Source organism: Fusarium musae, chromosome 10 (genome assembly GCF_019915245.1).
Source record: "Fusarium musae strain F31 chromosome 10, whole genome shotgun sequence".
NCBI classification, from domain to species: domain Eukaryota; kingdom Fungi; phylum Ascomycota; class Sordariomycetes; order Hypocreales; family Nectriaceae; genus Fusarium; species Fusarium musae.
In genome coordinates this window covers 2246114-2260357 of record NC_058396.1, presented here as the reverse complement: position 1 = coordinate 2260357, position 14244 = coordinate 2246114, and the positions used below count along the sequence as shown (strand labels likewise).

Sequence of the window (14244 nt, the reverse complement as noted above, 5' to 3'; positions counted from 1 at the left end):
GAGCATGGACTGGATGATTAATCGGGTGAGAATCTATTCGATGGTCACTAAGCCTTTTGCTCTGCTTACAACCCTACCAGGGCGAAAGTATTACAGCTGACACTGTTGCTGTTCGTTCATATCATTGGACAATCAGCGACAAACAATCGAAAATAAGAACGCAGAGGTTATACGAGAGTACGGTGGCAGTAGCTCCCGGGAAACTGTCCCATCAATGTGAGTTGCCCCGATACCAGATAATAGGACTTTCTGTTGATGGTTGTACGTAGCGGTTCGGGAGCTAGGTAAGCTCTATATTGACCTGAGTAAAGTTGACCTACGAGATTTCAAGAGCCGAGAAACTGGAGCTCTTCTTTGGAAGAAAACGACCTATAAATTAGATTTCTCGCTAGAGATGGTGCCTGAGGACGACTTGGGGTATATGCACTTTCGTGTCGTCAGCTCAGGAAAGATGCTAGGGGAGGCAAGGCTGCAATTCGGTGAGGAGGATGAAGATAAGGGAATCTTACTTCAAAATCTTGTCATCAGCTAGACTGGAAGTTTAGCTATATAAGAGATTATAAGGAATGTTGCACCCAGCCTCAGTTTCGCTTTCTTAAAAATAGTTCTATCGCTTGGTTAGGATACAGATGTGTCTTCTCAACAGATCATGCTATTACAGTACTATACGTTTCACCTCTCTGCTCCAGCGTTGATCGTGACCTCATCTCGCCAGTCAATCAAACAGACAAAAAAAAACACAAATCCGACTCTTTCTTCCAGTTTCAAAATCAGTTCTTTCTCTTGATTGCATAAAAGCGCCTGTATTGATCTACACTCCATAGTGTACGTATGGCGCCCAATCAGCCGAACCTAGGTTGTTTTCCGTACTACCAATTAATGATGCATCTCTATGAGAGCGCAAGGGAGAATGGTGGTTATAGGCTGTCTCTCGGCCTCTTGAGAAAGTCTTCCCTCTGTACCCTTATGCTTCTCTATCCACCGTCTCCTCAATTCACGGATTGCCCTGTGCAGTCCTCGACAGATGGACTCATCCAATATATTGGAGTCGAACAATTCCTGATTCGTCATTTTTTCCACCTCAACCGAAAGATCATCTTGGACGTTCCACAACGTACCAATGACATGCCTGAACCTAGCGATCTGGAACGCACTGATAAGGTTTATGTTCTCATTAAACGAGGTCTTGTTTTTGATCTGGTGCCACACGCTGAAAGGTATGCAAGGAAGGGTGCTTTTCGTCCAAGATTCAGATCTAAAAGGTCAGAGACCTTGAGTGAATCTTCCTCCCAGTCTTCTAGTAAGAGACAACTCGTCGATGGTCTTCCGTATGAGCTAGGCCGTGACCGGCAAAGTGGAAAATTCTACAGTCTGAAAGATACCGAATGACCTCATTATTAGTGTGGGTTGGTATGATTGACTCGAGCTTCATAGAGCGGGCCATACCGTCTATCAACTCAACCTTTTCGTTGGCAAAGGAAAGCATGTCATAACCAGGTGTGTGCTCCATCGCCACAAGCAGTGCCTGATCAGAATTGGAGGAGGACTTGGTAGAGTCTCTACGGCCACGAATTATGTTTCGTATCGAAAACCCATATGAAGAAATAACCCTGTCAAGAAGTGCTTCCGAACCTTGTTGCCTATGGTATCCTGCTGCATGAAGCGGAAGTTGAACCAAAGGGCCGGTTGGAATCCACCAGACATGGGGCCACTTCCCCGTCGTCGGAATATCAGTAAAACCTAGCTTGTTGAGTATGGGGCTCATGATGGTATCCCAAAGCCACTGAAGGGTCTGCGAAGTTGCGAGAGTCCAAGGCTTTACCTTTCGCTCAAGTTCCTCCAAGGTTATGCTAGGCAGCTCCAATGTACGAACCTGGCTGTCCGAGACAATGAGAGCGTCACAACGAAGTCTGCTGACGTTGATCAACACAATTGGGCCGCGCTCTGAAGCACCGCAGATCTTATCTTCCATATAGGAGAGCATGAAGTCTTCAAACCCCGGTAACTTGCGGATTTCAGCTGCCAACTCGGTGAATTCCCTGGCAGCAGCGTGTCTTCTGTTAATCGGATCTTGCGACTGCGTATTTGTAGCTCTACCATGATCGACACGCTGGTCCAGCTCAGATTGTAGAGTGCGATATTTCTCCGCTAGACCTGGATGCTGCCTCGCCAGATCCTGGACGTCGCTACGCATGTCTTGGAGCGATACCCCAATGATACCGGGACCTTGTTTGAGGAGTTACAAGGCTGTCATAGGTGATTGCCTAGCTTGCAAGGCTGCAGCTGCCGCGTCGGAGGCCAACCCAACTACTTTGCTGAGTACGAACTGTCTGTCATGATTCTAATGGGACCATGATACAAGCTTAGGAATAAGACTCACTGCGAGCTTTGCAGTATCATACAGTTGCTGATTGTCTGATGAGCTTGAGTAAATCATTTGGCCAGCAGTAATACGATCCTCCGTCGCTGAATCCTCGTGATGAAGAGCTAGTTCGTAATGCCTGATAGAGTTTTCCAAGTCCTGGTCGTCTCCGGTCGCGGTATAGAGGTTCAAATAACAGGTAGCAAGGCCATTTAACCATGCTCTCAGAGCCATGCTTCTCTGAGAGCATGGTCTTGTGACATCAGGCTCAAAGCTTCCTCGGCATTTTGTATGGCCTCTTCTAGATCAGCTAGATCTCCTGTATGCTCATATCGATCACCCAATTGGTCGCTAAGGATGTACATATAGTCTGCTCTCTCCGAATGGTCTAGTGGCATTATTTGTAGGGCCTTCCTCTGGGTTCAATAGCCTCATTGACATCGTCCAGGTCTTCAGTGCTCGAGAAGCGATCTCCCAATTTGATTGCCAGGTTGTAGAGTCGTGCTAGCTTCTCGGGTTCCAGATCCAACGACTTTCTGGCGCAGTCAATAGCTTCATCAATGTCGGCAACGTCGTCTGTTCTCAGATACTTATCACCCAGATGGTTCCCTAGATTTGCCAAGGTGAAACCACGTTTAGATGTTGTTAAAACAAGTTACTCGGTGCTCACATAGACATTCAGGCTATCACGTATGAGCTACTACTACTAACTGCCAGCTTGTCAGACAAGGCCTCAAGTTATCTTGGCGATAATCAACTTTGCATAGCTCCACAAAGGATTTGGTATTTGTTCAATTCGTCGATAGTCAGTTCAAACATACAAAGAGCCTTTTCATCTTTGCCTGTGATCGTCTCAGAAAATTGTAACACTTCCGGCCTGTATTCCAGCGTCGAGTTTTGTAGCGACTCTGCCGGAATCCATACCTTAATGCGCTGAGAAGAAACAGTCGACAGCTGTGTTGCATTCAAGTTACCTATGTCCTTCATGCTAAACTGGAAGGCTGGCGATGATGTCGTTCTGTCTTGAGCAGCTGTTAACGCAGACTCGAAAGACCAAACATCGGAAACTCTGAATTTGACTCTTGAACGATAATTTCGACTCGAGGTAGCCAAAACCCTGTTCTGAACAGTGGATTCATCTCCGATTGAGATTCCATGGACTTGACCCGCCTTGATGAAATTCTTGAACCTTCTATCTTGCATACTGGCCAAGCAGTAAGTGAGACCGGACCTAGAAGTGTGCCAAAAAAGGAGAGGTGAGTACTGCCGTAGCGCATTGGTGTCTGGATACGGCCTGACGCCTGCATCATAGAAACAACTGTTTCATGGAGCGATTGATGTGATACATCCTCGTTCACCTTTGCCAAGGTCGTAAGGGCCTTGAGAAGATGATGGGTGAGTGCGCCCCGTTTCTGGGTCTTGTTGACAAGGACTTCCATGGCCTTTTCGTGTGGACCACAGGCCGTGATAATCGTGTAACCTTCGGGATTGACAAGCCAATCTCTATCAATTCTTGCATCACGCCCAGGAATGCCTAGGGCTTCTTTGCATTCTCGCTCCTGTTCAGCTCTGTCGACATCAAGCGACAGGTCGTATTTCACAGCCCGGATCCGATCTCCTCGAGTCACAGCCCCCGAGAAACAGCAGTCCATCGCGACTGTGACAATGAGACCTTTGTCGACCATTCGTTTGAGAGCCTGTGCTAAGAAGCGCCCACGAAAGTAGCTAGCACCATGCTCACCATTCTCGTAAAGAACAAGGCCCAACTCGCCGAAGCCAGTTTCGCCAATGTTGCCGTCGGATGGTAATTGAGTACCATGCCCAGAGAAGTGTATATACACATGATCGCCCGGTTTCGCAGAATCAATGATTAAGCGAAGCTGCTTCAGAACGTTTGCCCTGGTTGGCCTCTCATCGGGTGTCTCTGGTGGATCTTTAGTGGATTGATGATACTTTGGGACAGTGGCTGTGAGCACGGATTTATGAATTGCCGTAGCGCTGTGCTGTTCCAGATAGGCCCTGATGTCGCTAACGTCGTCGACACTGCCATGAAGATGTCGATCCTCGGGGTAATAGTTGATTCCAATCAGTAGCGCCCAGCGCGATGAAGATTCTTTAGTGGCGGCCATCAGGATGATTCTAAAGGATCATAATAGGAGTATGTTTGTGTATTGTCTGATGAAAATGAATGGGAAGTTGGACTGTTGGATGATAAGCATTGATGGTCCCTGGTATTATGGGGGCTGAGTGCATCCACAGTTGACGCCTCGCGGGCGGACCGAGCCTATAAGCTTAGGTCGCAAAGAGGCAGCTTGAGACACTAAAAAGTACAACTTCAATCACAAATGCAATTTCTTGCGTCGTTTCAACCTACTGAACAGAGTGAAATTTATGAACCCTTTTCAGCAACTTCAGCATTCAAACAATAGAAGAGTTACCAGATTTTGGACGGCAACACAAGCTCTCCGAGGACGAAGTACGATGTCTTCAACCACTTCCGATATCGAATTGGGCCAGTGCCAAACTACACCATTATCGAGGATAGGTACAAACGGCAGAAGTTGGAGGCTCAGGTGGCCAAATCTGGCATGGCCATCATCTGCCTGTTTGTCACTTCCTGCGTCACGGTTTTGGGGCAGGCGTGCTCCTGTAATGCAATTACCGCAGAGTAAGCAAGGCTGTCGAGGAAGTTCTTATAAACGAGGCTAACTGATATCAAAGTCGAAGACTATCCCAAGGGATACCCGCAGTTTTCCTCGTTAATATCTTCGCATGAATCCTTCTTCGTCGCACGAAGGTTTCTTGACGTTCGTGCACGATTATTACTACTTAAGCAGAACCGTGTCGTTGAACTAGAGAGCAAGTTGCACAAGATAGATCGAGATGAAGACCGGCCACTATTCCTCGGTAGTTGGTAGCGGGATCAGAATCAAGACAGGGCCAAGGTTGTGGCCGAGCTTGATGAAGCACTGGAAGACATGGGTGAGATGAAAATAGTACGACCGTCTGAAAGCTGAGCTAATGCATATAGACAAGTTCCTATTAAGAAGTCGACAGATTTCCGAACTCGAACAAGCCGACCCTCAAGCCGTGACCAATCTCAAGAAATGGGTCAACGGTACGGGATCTATAGCGCGAGCCGAGAGCAGGTTCCTGAACTACCCACTACAAGAGCTCCTAAGTACCAGTCCCCGGGATGAATCTGCCATGATAGGACTCGAAAACAACGTGGCTGAGAATCTGCTCCGTGTGCGAGATTACGTCTTCCCGGTATTTCAACCCTTCCTGCACTTATACGGTATTCCCCACCATACTGACACTCTTTCCAGAGCTATTCCCCGAAAGCTTCAAGAGACACTGCCCATATTTACATCCCTACAAGATCAACTGCGGCTCTCATCTTCTGTGCCTTGATGATCCCGATAGTTGTCATCAGGCTGCTGGCACCGGTTATTCTTTGTTCCTACCTAAGTAGCACATCATCACGCCTCTTTGCTGTCGGTGGTGCAACGGTATTTTTCGTTGCCATGATTTCTAGCGGGACGAGAATGAAAAGTCAAGAACTAATTATTGCGGGAGCAACGTAAGCTATATCTTATGTCCTTCCAGAAGTGTCCCTGCTAAGGCTTATAGATACGCCACTGTCCTTACAGTTTTCCTATCCGAATCTTCAGTGTTGCCAGGTTGAAAGGATTATATTGCAGTACTGACAGGGGATCCTTCCATTGGCATGTTGATAAGCCTGTGGCATGATAGCGTATTGTGCATGATGTTGCTGTTTCTTGAAACGAGATAGTTGTACGAAGGTTTGCTGCCTCTTGTGCGTATGATCCAGGTTATGCTGTTCAAACATCTTTACCAGAGCCAAAATTGTATGGGAAAACATCACACTCATTGCCTCGTCAACGACACTGCCGCATTAAGATAACCCAAGCTTGATATCACCTTGGGCAGTAGGATTACAAATCTCCATGCCCAGCTTGGCAAAGACGGCACGGGGAGTTCCGTGCTGGAAAGCGGAACCTATTGTACTAGCTAGAAATGCGTAGAAACCGAGACCGAAAGTCATGAACCCCACAACGATAAGGTGCTGACACGTAAATACTGGAATCGCCAACTTCACCACAGCTCATCTCGGAGACATTTCGTTGATGGAAATTAGATAACACTTGTGTCGGGGCAATATTTAGACCGTTTTTAATGCAATTGAACTACTACAGACGTATGGAGCTTCAAGTCAAAGCTCAAACGGGTCCGGGCTCATGATAGACCCCGAGACCCGGAGAGTCTAACGGTTAATAGAAATGGATGTCGATCCACTATCATTACTAATGTAGGTCGAATGCCGAGCAAATGAGGTCATGCATTTCATGCCTGGTGGCGGCATATACTGTATAACGTTACTGTGATACTGTTTCTAGTGCCATCTATAAGAGCCGTTCGGTATCTATAACTTGATTAGAGAGAGAACCTCGCCATCGGGAAAACGACGCAAACAAACAAGCAAGAAATTCCAAAATCATGAAAGAAGCAATTGTCAAGAAAGATACCTCGGTCGAGATCATCGATTCTCCCATTCCCAAGCCAGGCCCAGGCGACGTCCTCATCAAGGTTGTCATCGCAGGTAAGTCTTCCACTTATACCTCGTCCTCGGATCATAGATACTAAACTGTTAAGGTACCAACCCCAAGGACTGGAAGATTCCCGTTTGGCTCGGCGAAGATTCCAATACCGGTGATGACATCGCCGGCATCGTCGAAGCCGTAGGTGAAAATGTCGTCGGCTTCCACAAAGGCGACCGCGTAGCCGCCTTCCACGAAATGAGAACTCCCCACGGTGCGTTCGCAGAGTACGCGACTGCGCCATACTACACAACCTTCCATATCCCCGACTCAGTATCTTTCGAGGAGGCTGCGACCATCCCTCTCGCCGCGTACACTTCTGTCTGCGCTTTGTTCCAGGAGCTTGAATTCCCCGAGCCTTGGTCACCACTCGCCAAGACTGAGACCAAGCGGCCTCTTCTCATTTACGGAGCCAGTACTGCTACCGGAGCTTACGGTATCAAGCTAGCCGCTGCTGCTAATGTCCATCCGATCATCGCAGTTGGAAGCCAGCGCAGTGCATTCATCAAGCCATTCCTTGACGAGAGCAAGGGAGATGTGCTTGTTGACTACACAGCTTACAAGACTGAGGAAGAGCTATTAAAGGCTATTCAAGAGGCTTTCAAGCAAGGCGGCGCTCCAGACGGTCGATGCTGGAAGGCCTTTGACAGTGTCTCGGAAGATTCCACCGTTAGAACTGTTACAAAGGCCATCGCTGGTCCTCCAGACTCAACTGGCCGTAAGCCAAAGATGACCAATATCTTGATGAAGAAAGAAGTTGAAGGTGCCGACCCCACTGTAGACATCGTTTTCTCGATGGTTGGCCAGGTTCATGATAAAGATGAAAAGAGCAAGTTACTCGGGGTTGTATGGGGCGCAGCGTTCGCTAGGGGTCTTCGAGAGGGTTGGTTCACAGCCCATCCCTACGTCATTGGTAAGAACGGTTTGGAAGGTCTCTCTGAGGGTCTGAAGGGTTTGAAGGATGGCAAGACGAGAGCTCAGAAGTTCTTGACTGTCATTGGTGAGACACCAGGAGTCAGCGCTTAGGTTGGAGGAAGATGCCCGGGGGCGTGTTTAATGGTCTAAGCAAGGTTTACTGTCTAGTCTAACACTTTAAAGCAAGTCTATGAGCTTTTTTATCTTCGTAGACCTTTTTCACCACACGCTTAATGGTATGCATTTCATAGTTGGTGAGATTTGCCTGTGCTGTTGTAAGCACGCTTTTCACCTGATCTGGAGTCCACATGAGATTCGTTGAAGTCGAGAATACTGCGGTCTAGAATAGACAATCAGTAGTTAGTAATCGCATGGGTTGGTGCAGGACTGACCGTAGGGTTATAGGTTGGGTTTAACCCGTTTGGTAAGAGCGCGCAGTAGATGATATACACATCTTGCCCACTCTGCCTTTTTCCATGAAAGACCCTGGCGTAGTGATCCATGTATCGAGATTCAACTTCCAACGCGAGACTTGAAGTTAAGGCTGTGTTGTGCTGTGGCTTGTGGAACTCTCGCGTCACATCTCTCAACTCAATGTCGAAGTCGGCAGCGAAGTGATGTAGTCTTTGCACAGCTGCACCAGTATGAATGTCTGAAGATGCATCGAACGAGATAAAAACGTCAACGCCTCTCTCAGGTCGAGCGAGAATATGATTGGGAAGGTTATTCGCCATGCCGGAGTCCATGAGTCTTGTACGTCCTTGTGCTTCCCATGGCGGTAGGGATTGTGACTGTAAGGCCGCATGATCTGACACGGATTTATCACTGCTATGCATCCCTCGTTGATGCTGATGAGCAACTCGCGAGATATACATGGAATGCTCTGAAGTATGCTCTCGCATCCCTACAGGTCTTTCAAGTCCATAGAATGGATTCGGATCATGTCCCGCACGGATCGGATTTCCCCAAAAGCCCTCAAAATGCTTCGACTGGAGTAAGTTGTTGAAGATAATGACCAGTCGTGCCACTATTGTGTTCTTGGGTATAGTGACTAAAAGTGCTTTGATGCACTCGGCAAGAGGGCCAGCTGGAGCACTAGTGCACTGGCCCAACAGAAGTGAGAAGGACTGCTCAGGGCGGCGATCCACCGAATGCCCCGAGATGAAGGTACGTCCCCATGCCCAAGTTGGGACGTAACGGTTGAGGTCCGGACTGCCGACTTCGAGAGGTGAGATTTCGAAATACTGGAAGAGCTTCTTAGAACGTCTGTTCGCAGAGACTGCTGGTTTTTTTTGGTCATTTCCTTCGACAGAGTCAATCTGTTGAGGTGTAGGCTCTTTCTTCGCATCTTTAGCCTTGGCCAATATTGTCTTTGGCTCATATGAGTACTTCGGCACGCGTCTGACAGCTGCGAGAAGCGGCATCGGCTCCAATCCCTTGTCTATGCCCGATCGATGCCAGATCTTGGACCATTGAAATGTCGCTCTGCTCAGTCTACCCTTTGGCTCTCTCGACAGAAGCTGATATGTCGCTGTAAGAGTCGAGTATAAATCCATGATTCCCAACCCAATTATACTCTTCTGCGCTTTACTGACCAGGGGACCTATCAGAAAGTAGACACCTCGTTTACTTCGTGCAACCATATTCAAGGCATGGATACTCATTGGGTGTGCGAGCTCACTCGCCACTGTGAGATAGTGATCAATCAACCGTTGTATGTCATGCCGAGCAATGGTGTAGTAAGCCGCAAGGGCCCAACAACTTCCACTAACGCCAGCCGTCCAGGTTATGCAATCCCATAGGCCATGCTTTTTGGCAGCTGAAATAAACCCGGTGAAGCCGTACATCACCTTGTAACCCCCACCTGAACCGCCGAGCGCGATGAGCGGGACATCTCGGTAGTCAACCTTCTCATCCGGCGGGAGATCCAAAAAGCGATGTAATGAATCTTCTCCTTGCGATGAAATTCTCAACTTGCGAAGCTCAACGAACTTGTTTTCTCCATGATGAAGAGAAGAGCCTTGTCTGACTTTAGCGTCCCACTGTAGTTCCGGGTATGTTGCGACGTCCGTCTCGTCCCTCTGCAGGAGTGTCTTGACTGATGCCAAGTCAACAGCTCTTTGATACCATCTTCCAACTATGCCCCTAGTTTTCTGGGAGAGGGAGCCTTTTGCTGGCTGTGTAGTCGATAAATGACGGAAGTTTGTATCACTCTCTTCCTGTGTCGCAAGCAAAGACACGACAACTCGACCGTTTCGAAAACGTGTTCTTGTATGAGTTACCCGAACTCTCGATGAAACAGGCGTGGCTTGGACCAAGGAGACCAATGAGCAGAGACAGTATGTTTTCGCATATAAATAAGCTGGTGACTTGCGAACCGAAGTCAAAATGACCATTTTTATAGCCTTCAAGGGCGCATGTCGAGGATTTGAAAGGAGTTGAGGTTTGTAAACAACGCATCTTAAATCGTTGGCGTCATTGCTGACTGATTCCCCTGGCCCCGGCAGCCAAAGAGCGCTACCACGTGGGCGTTAGTATCCCCTAACGCTTGAGGGGCCAATTAGAGTGCGGTAGGTACAGGGTAAGCTTAGTGCTATTAAATTTGACCATCCTCTCAACTTGAATTGTCAGCAGCAGTTAAAACATCAAGCTGTTGTTCATGATCAGCTTACAATTTCTCTCCAAACAATTCAGGTTTACTATCAACAACACTCTTCTCGTTTTTAAAATGAGCATTCTCTACACCTCAACATCTCCAACCGTCAAACTGCCCATATCAAACATGATTCAGTTTCAATTCCCAGAAGTGATAAGAATTTACTGGCTTGTCATGCGCCGCTCGTACGCAGAAGCTCCACGATAGACTGATGTCCTTGTGACAATGCGGCTTCAAGAGCGCTACCGTGACTTCCTCCAACCGCAGAGACATTGGCTCCTCGGTCTATCAATAGCTTCACAATTGGAGCTGATCCTGTATACGAAGCTGCCTGTAGAGGATTACCGTACTCCCCTCCCTGAATATTAACATCAATTCCTTTGTCAAGCAGCAGCTTGACGAGTTCCTCGCTGCCTCCATAAGCAGCAGCCTGTAAAGCATTGCCATGGAATCCCCCATCTGCACTGATATCAGCACCTTGTGCTATCAACAGTTCGGCTAGCTGCACTTTGCGCATAGATAAAGCTGCCTGAAGTGCATTGCCGTAGTAGCCCCCTTGTACGTTGACATCTGCCCCGGCGTCGAGGAGCAGTTGCACTACTTCTTCATGTCCTTCACAAACAGCTGCTTGCAGAGCGCTGCCGTCATCTCCACCTTGAGCATTGATAAAAGCACCTCTGTCAAGCAGTAATTTGACCAGCTGTTTATGACCTCCGCAGGCAGCAGCCTGGAGAGCATTGCCGTGGTGTCCACCTTGGACGTTTACATCAGCGCCTTGGTCCATTAAAAGCATGGCCAGTTGTACGTGACCTCCCGCTGCGGCTGCTTGGAGTGCATTGCCATAGACCCCGCCCCGCCCGGCAATATCTGCTCCTTGACCGATCAGGAACATTGCAAGTTGTTCGTGGCCTCCATAACAAGCTGCTTGTAGGGCGTTACCATATTCGCCGCCCTGTACATTGACACTAGCTCCTTTATCGATCAGTAGCTTAACTAGCTGTTGATTTCCTTTGAACGCAGCAGCCTGTAGAGCATTGCCATAAGGCCCTCCTGCTGCATGTATATCAGCACCCTCTTCTATCAACATCTCAGCTAATTCACCATAGCCACTGGATATGGCTGCTGAAAGAGCGTTACCATGCTGTCCACCTTGAACATTGATATCGGCCCCTTTGGTGATTAAGAGACGAGCAAGCTGTGTACTGCCTTGGACTACCGCCGCGCAGAGTGCACTGCCATACTGTCCGCCTCGAGCATTAACATCAGCCCCTTGATCAATCAAGAGCCGTGGTACATCGATTGAGCCGCCGAAGGCAGCTGCCTGAAGAGCGTGACCGTGTTTCCCGCCCTGTGCATTGATAGGAGCGCCATCATCAATCAACATTCTAACCATCTGATCCTGGCCTTTGAGAGATGCCATTTGCAGAGGACTGCCATACTCACCACTGAAAGCATGAATATTGGCGCCATTGTTGATAAGTACGCGAGCCACTGGCACATGGTTTCCTTCCAATGCAGCATACAAAGCATTGTTGTATCTTCCACCTTGAGCATTGACAATAGCGCCGGCATCGATCAATACCTGCACTAGGTGCTTATGGCCCACGTGGCAGGCGGCCTGAAGAGCATTGCCATATTCGCCGCCTTGGGCATTAACATCCGCACCACGATCTAGCAGCAACTTCACCACCTGCCCATGTCCCTTATAAGAGGCTTCTTGAAGAGGGGTGTTTCCGTAAACTCCGCAGCGAACGTCGACATCTGCACCATGATCGATGAGAAGCTGCACCAGCTGCTGGCTGCCACACTTTGAGGCAGCATACAAGGCAGTACCGTACTCCCGGTCTTCAATGCTAATGTCGGCGCCATTGTCGAGCAGCAATCTTGCCATCTGCTCGTATCCTGTAGCGCATGCCGCTACCAAGGCGGGGGGGCGGTTGTTTTGTAAGTTGACGTCGGCGCCATTTTCAATAAGCAGCTTTGCTATATCCTGAGCATCTCCGCACGACGCTGCCTGTAGAGCGCTACCAAAACATCCGCAACTGGCATTGACATCAGCGCCACTTTTCAATAACAGCTCCACCAATTCCTTTCGGCTGTGCCATGATGCTGCCTGTAGGAAACTGCCAAAATGTCCGGCATCTGCATTAACATCGGCGCCCTTGTTTATCAGTAGCCTTGCAATCCTTTGACTACCACGTCCTGAAGCCGCAGCGAGACCCGCCGCAAAGTCCGTAGCTGGTGCAATAATGCCATCGCCGAGATCAAGCAGTAGCTCTGCAAGCTCTATTGTCTCCTCGCTTTCATCATCCGCATCAACAAGCGCAGCAAGCATGTCGCTCAAATCCTTGCCCTGCAAATCAAGGCTAGCACCATAACCTACAAGCAGCTTTACAACTTGTGTATGGCGTCTGGACACGGCGGCCTGCAGAGCATTGCTGACGTTGGCATTTCCACCGCCGTTGGCCAGTAGGTTCCGTACTACTGACTCGCGGCCATGCCAACAAGCGGCGGCAAGAGCATCGCCGTGCAAGCCGCCCTGTGCTGTGGTGTTTGCGCCACGACGTATCAGCAACTCTACCACCTTTTCGCGGCCGCTGGCCGATGCCGCCTGTAGAGCGCTGCCATAATGTCCCCCCTGAGCATTGATATCGGCTCCTTGATCAAGCAGCAGCTCAACCAAACTCACATCATCCCTGGCATGACGGCCAGCTCTGTTGCCGTCGAGAGAGGAAGCTGCTTGAAGAGCGCTGCCATATCGCCCGCCTTCAGCATTGATCTCAGCGCCGTGGCTGATCAACAGCTCCGCGAGCCGGCTGTGGCCAATGAACGAGGCTGCTTGCAGAGGGCTTCCGTAGATACCACCTTTCAAGTTAGTATCTGCGCCTCTTTCAATCAGTAGTTGCACTATAGGCTTGTGGCCTGAAAATGATGCAGCTTGCAAAGCGCTACCGTGGATTCCACCTTGAGTATTGATATCAGCGCCATTGTCAAGCAGTAGCTGCACTACCTGTTTATGGCCTGCAAATGAAGCAGCCTGGAGCAGAGAGCCATGGCGTTCAGTCTTTCCATTGACGTTGGCCCCTCTCTCAATCAATAGCTTCACAATTCTCTGGTTCCCATTTCGCGAAGCAGCCTCAATAGCTTTTGCAAGATCTTCAGGTAGGATGGTAACATCGCTCATGCTGAGCAGCGTCTCTGCTAGCTCTACCATCCCATTATCTTCCTGACCTGAATCCGCAAGAGCGGCAAGTGCGCCACCATATCCCCCGTCTCGCGCCATCGGGGTAGCACCGCGAGCAATGAGAAGTTTTGCAACCCCGATGTGGCGTTTAGAGAGGGCCACTTGTAAGGCACTGCCCATATATGGCATTTGTATATTGGCGTTGGCGCCACCGTCGAGCAACAACTCCACTATTTTGTCATGGCCGTTCAAAGACGCCTCTTGCAAGGCGCTACAGCCGTATATCGTTTGGTCTGCATCTACGCCATTGCTGAGCAGCAGCTTCACTATGGAAAGATGGCCACGTGCTGCTTCCAACTGGAATGCTTCCTCCAACAGGCACTTGACAGCTATGTTGTCTTTCCCTATTCCCAACATCATCCGGACCGTGCTGAGAAGTCCTCGACCAGCTGCCAAGGCGAGAGCTGAGCCGCCGGAGTATTGTATGTTATGGTGATAAAGGGAA

The 14244-nt window shown here is 49.1% G+C and overlaps 6 protein-coding genes across 6 annotated transcripts; 2 read left to right on the top strand and 4 right to left on the bottom strand.

Annotated features, from left to right (window-relative positions):
• Positions 1 to 1297: 1297 nt before the first annotated feature.
• On the bottom strand, positions 1298 to 2194 carry J7337_012933 (uncharacterized protein; the record flags this gene model as incomplete). The annotated part of the gene is made up of 1 exon (XM_044830430.1): positions 1298 to 2194. The coding sequence occupies one exon, from the start codon at positions 2192 to 2194 to the stop codon at positions 1298 to 1300; it is 897 nt and encodes a 298-aa protein (XP_044675346.1).
• Positions 2195 to 2759: 565 nt separating this feature from the next.
• Positions 2760 to 4491, bottom strand: J7337_012932 (uncharacterized protein; the record flags this gene model as incomplete). The annotated part of the gene is made up of 3 exons (XM_044830429.1): positions 2760 to 2971; positions 3184 to 3544; positions 3568 to 4491. The coding sequence occupies 3 exons, from the start codon at positions 4489 to 4491 to the stop codon at positions 2760 to 2762; spliced, it is 1497 nt and encodes a 498-aa protein (XP_044675345.1).
• Positions 4492 to 5340: 849 nt separating this feature from the next.
• Positions 5341 to 5776, top strand: J7337_012931 (uncharacterized protein; the record flags this gene model as incomplete). Its single annotated transcript, XM_044830428.1, has 2 exons — positions 5341 to 5358; positions 5420 to 5776. The coding sequence occupies 2 exons, from the start codon at positions 5341 to 5343 to the stop codon at positions 5774 to 5776; spliced, it is 375 nt and encodes a 124-aa protein (XP_044675344.1).
• A 1107-nt stretch (positions 5777 to 6883) lies between these two features.
• J7337_012930 (uncharacterized protein) lies at positions 6884 to 8010 on the top strand (the record flags this gene model as incomplete). The annotated part of the gene is made up of 2 exons (XM_044830427.1): positions 6884 to 6986; positions 7040 to 8010. 2 exons carry the CDS (start codon positions 6884 to 6886, stop codon positions 8008 to 8010), a joined length of 1074 nt encoding a protein of 357 aa, XP_044675343.1.
• Positions 8011 to 8252: 242 nt separating this feature from the next.
• Positions 8253 to 10295, bottom strand: J7337_012929 (uncharacterized protein; the record flags this gene model as incomplete). Its single annotated transcript, XM_044830426.1, has 1 exon — positions 8253 to 10295. The coding sequence occupies one exon, from the start codon at positions 10293 to 10295 to the stop codon at positions 8253 to 8255; it is 2043 nt and encodes a 680-aa protein (XP_044675342.1).
• Positions 10296 to 10727: 432 nt separating this feature from the next.
• J7337_012928 (uncharacterized protein) lies at positions 10728 to 13919 on the bottom strand (the record flags this gene model as incomplete). The annotated part of the gene is made up of 1 exon (XM_044830425.1): positions 10728 to 13919. One exon carries the CDS (start codon positions 13917 to 13919, stop codon positions 10728 to 10730), a length of 3192 nt encoding a protein of 1063 aa, XP_044675341.1.
• Between the last annotated feature and the right edge of the window lie 325 nt (positions 13920 to 14244).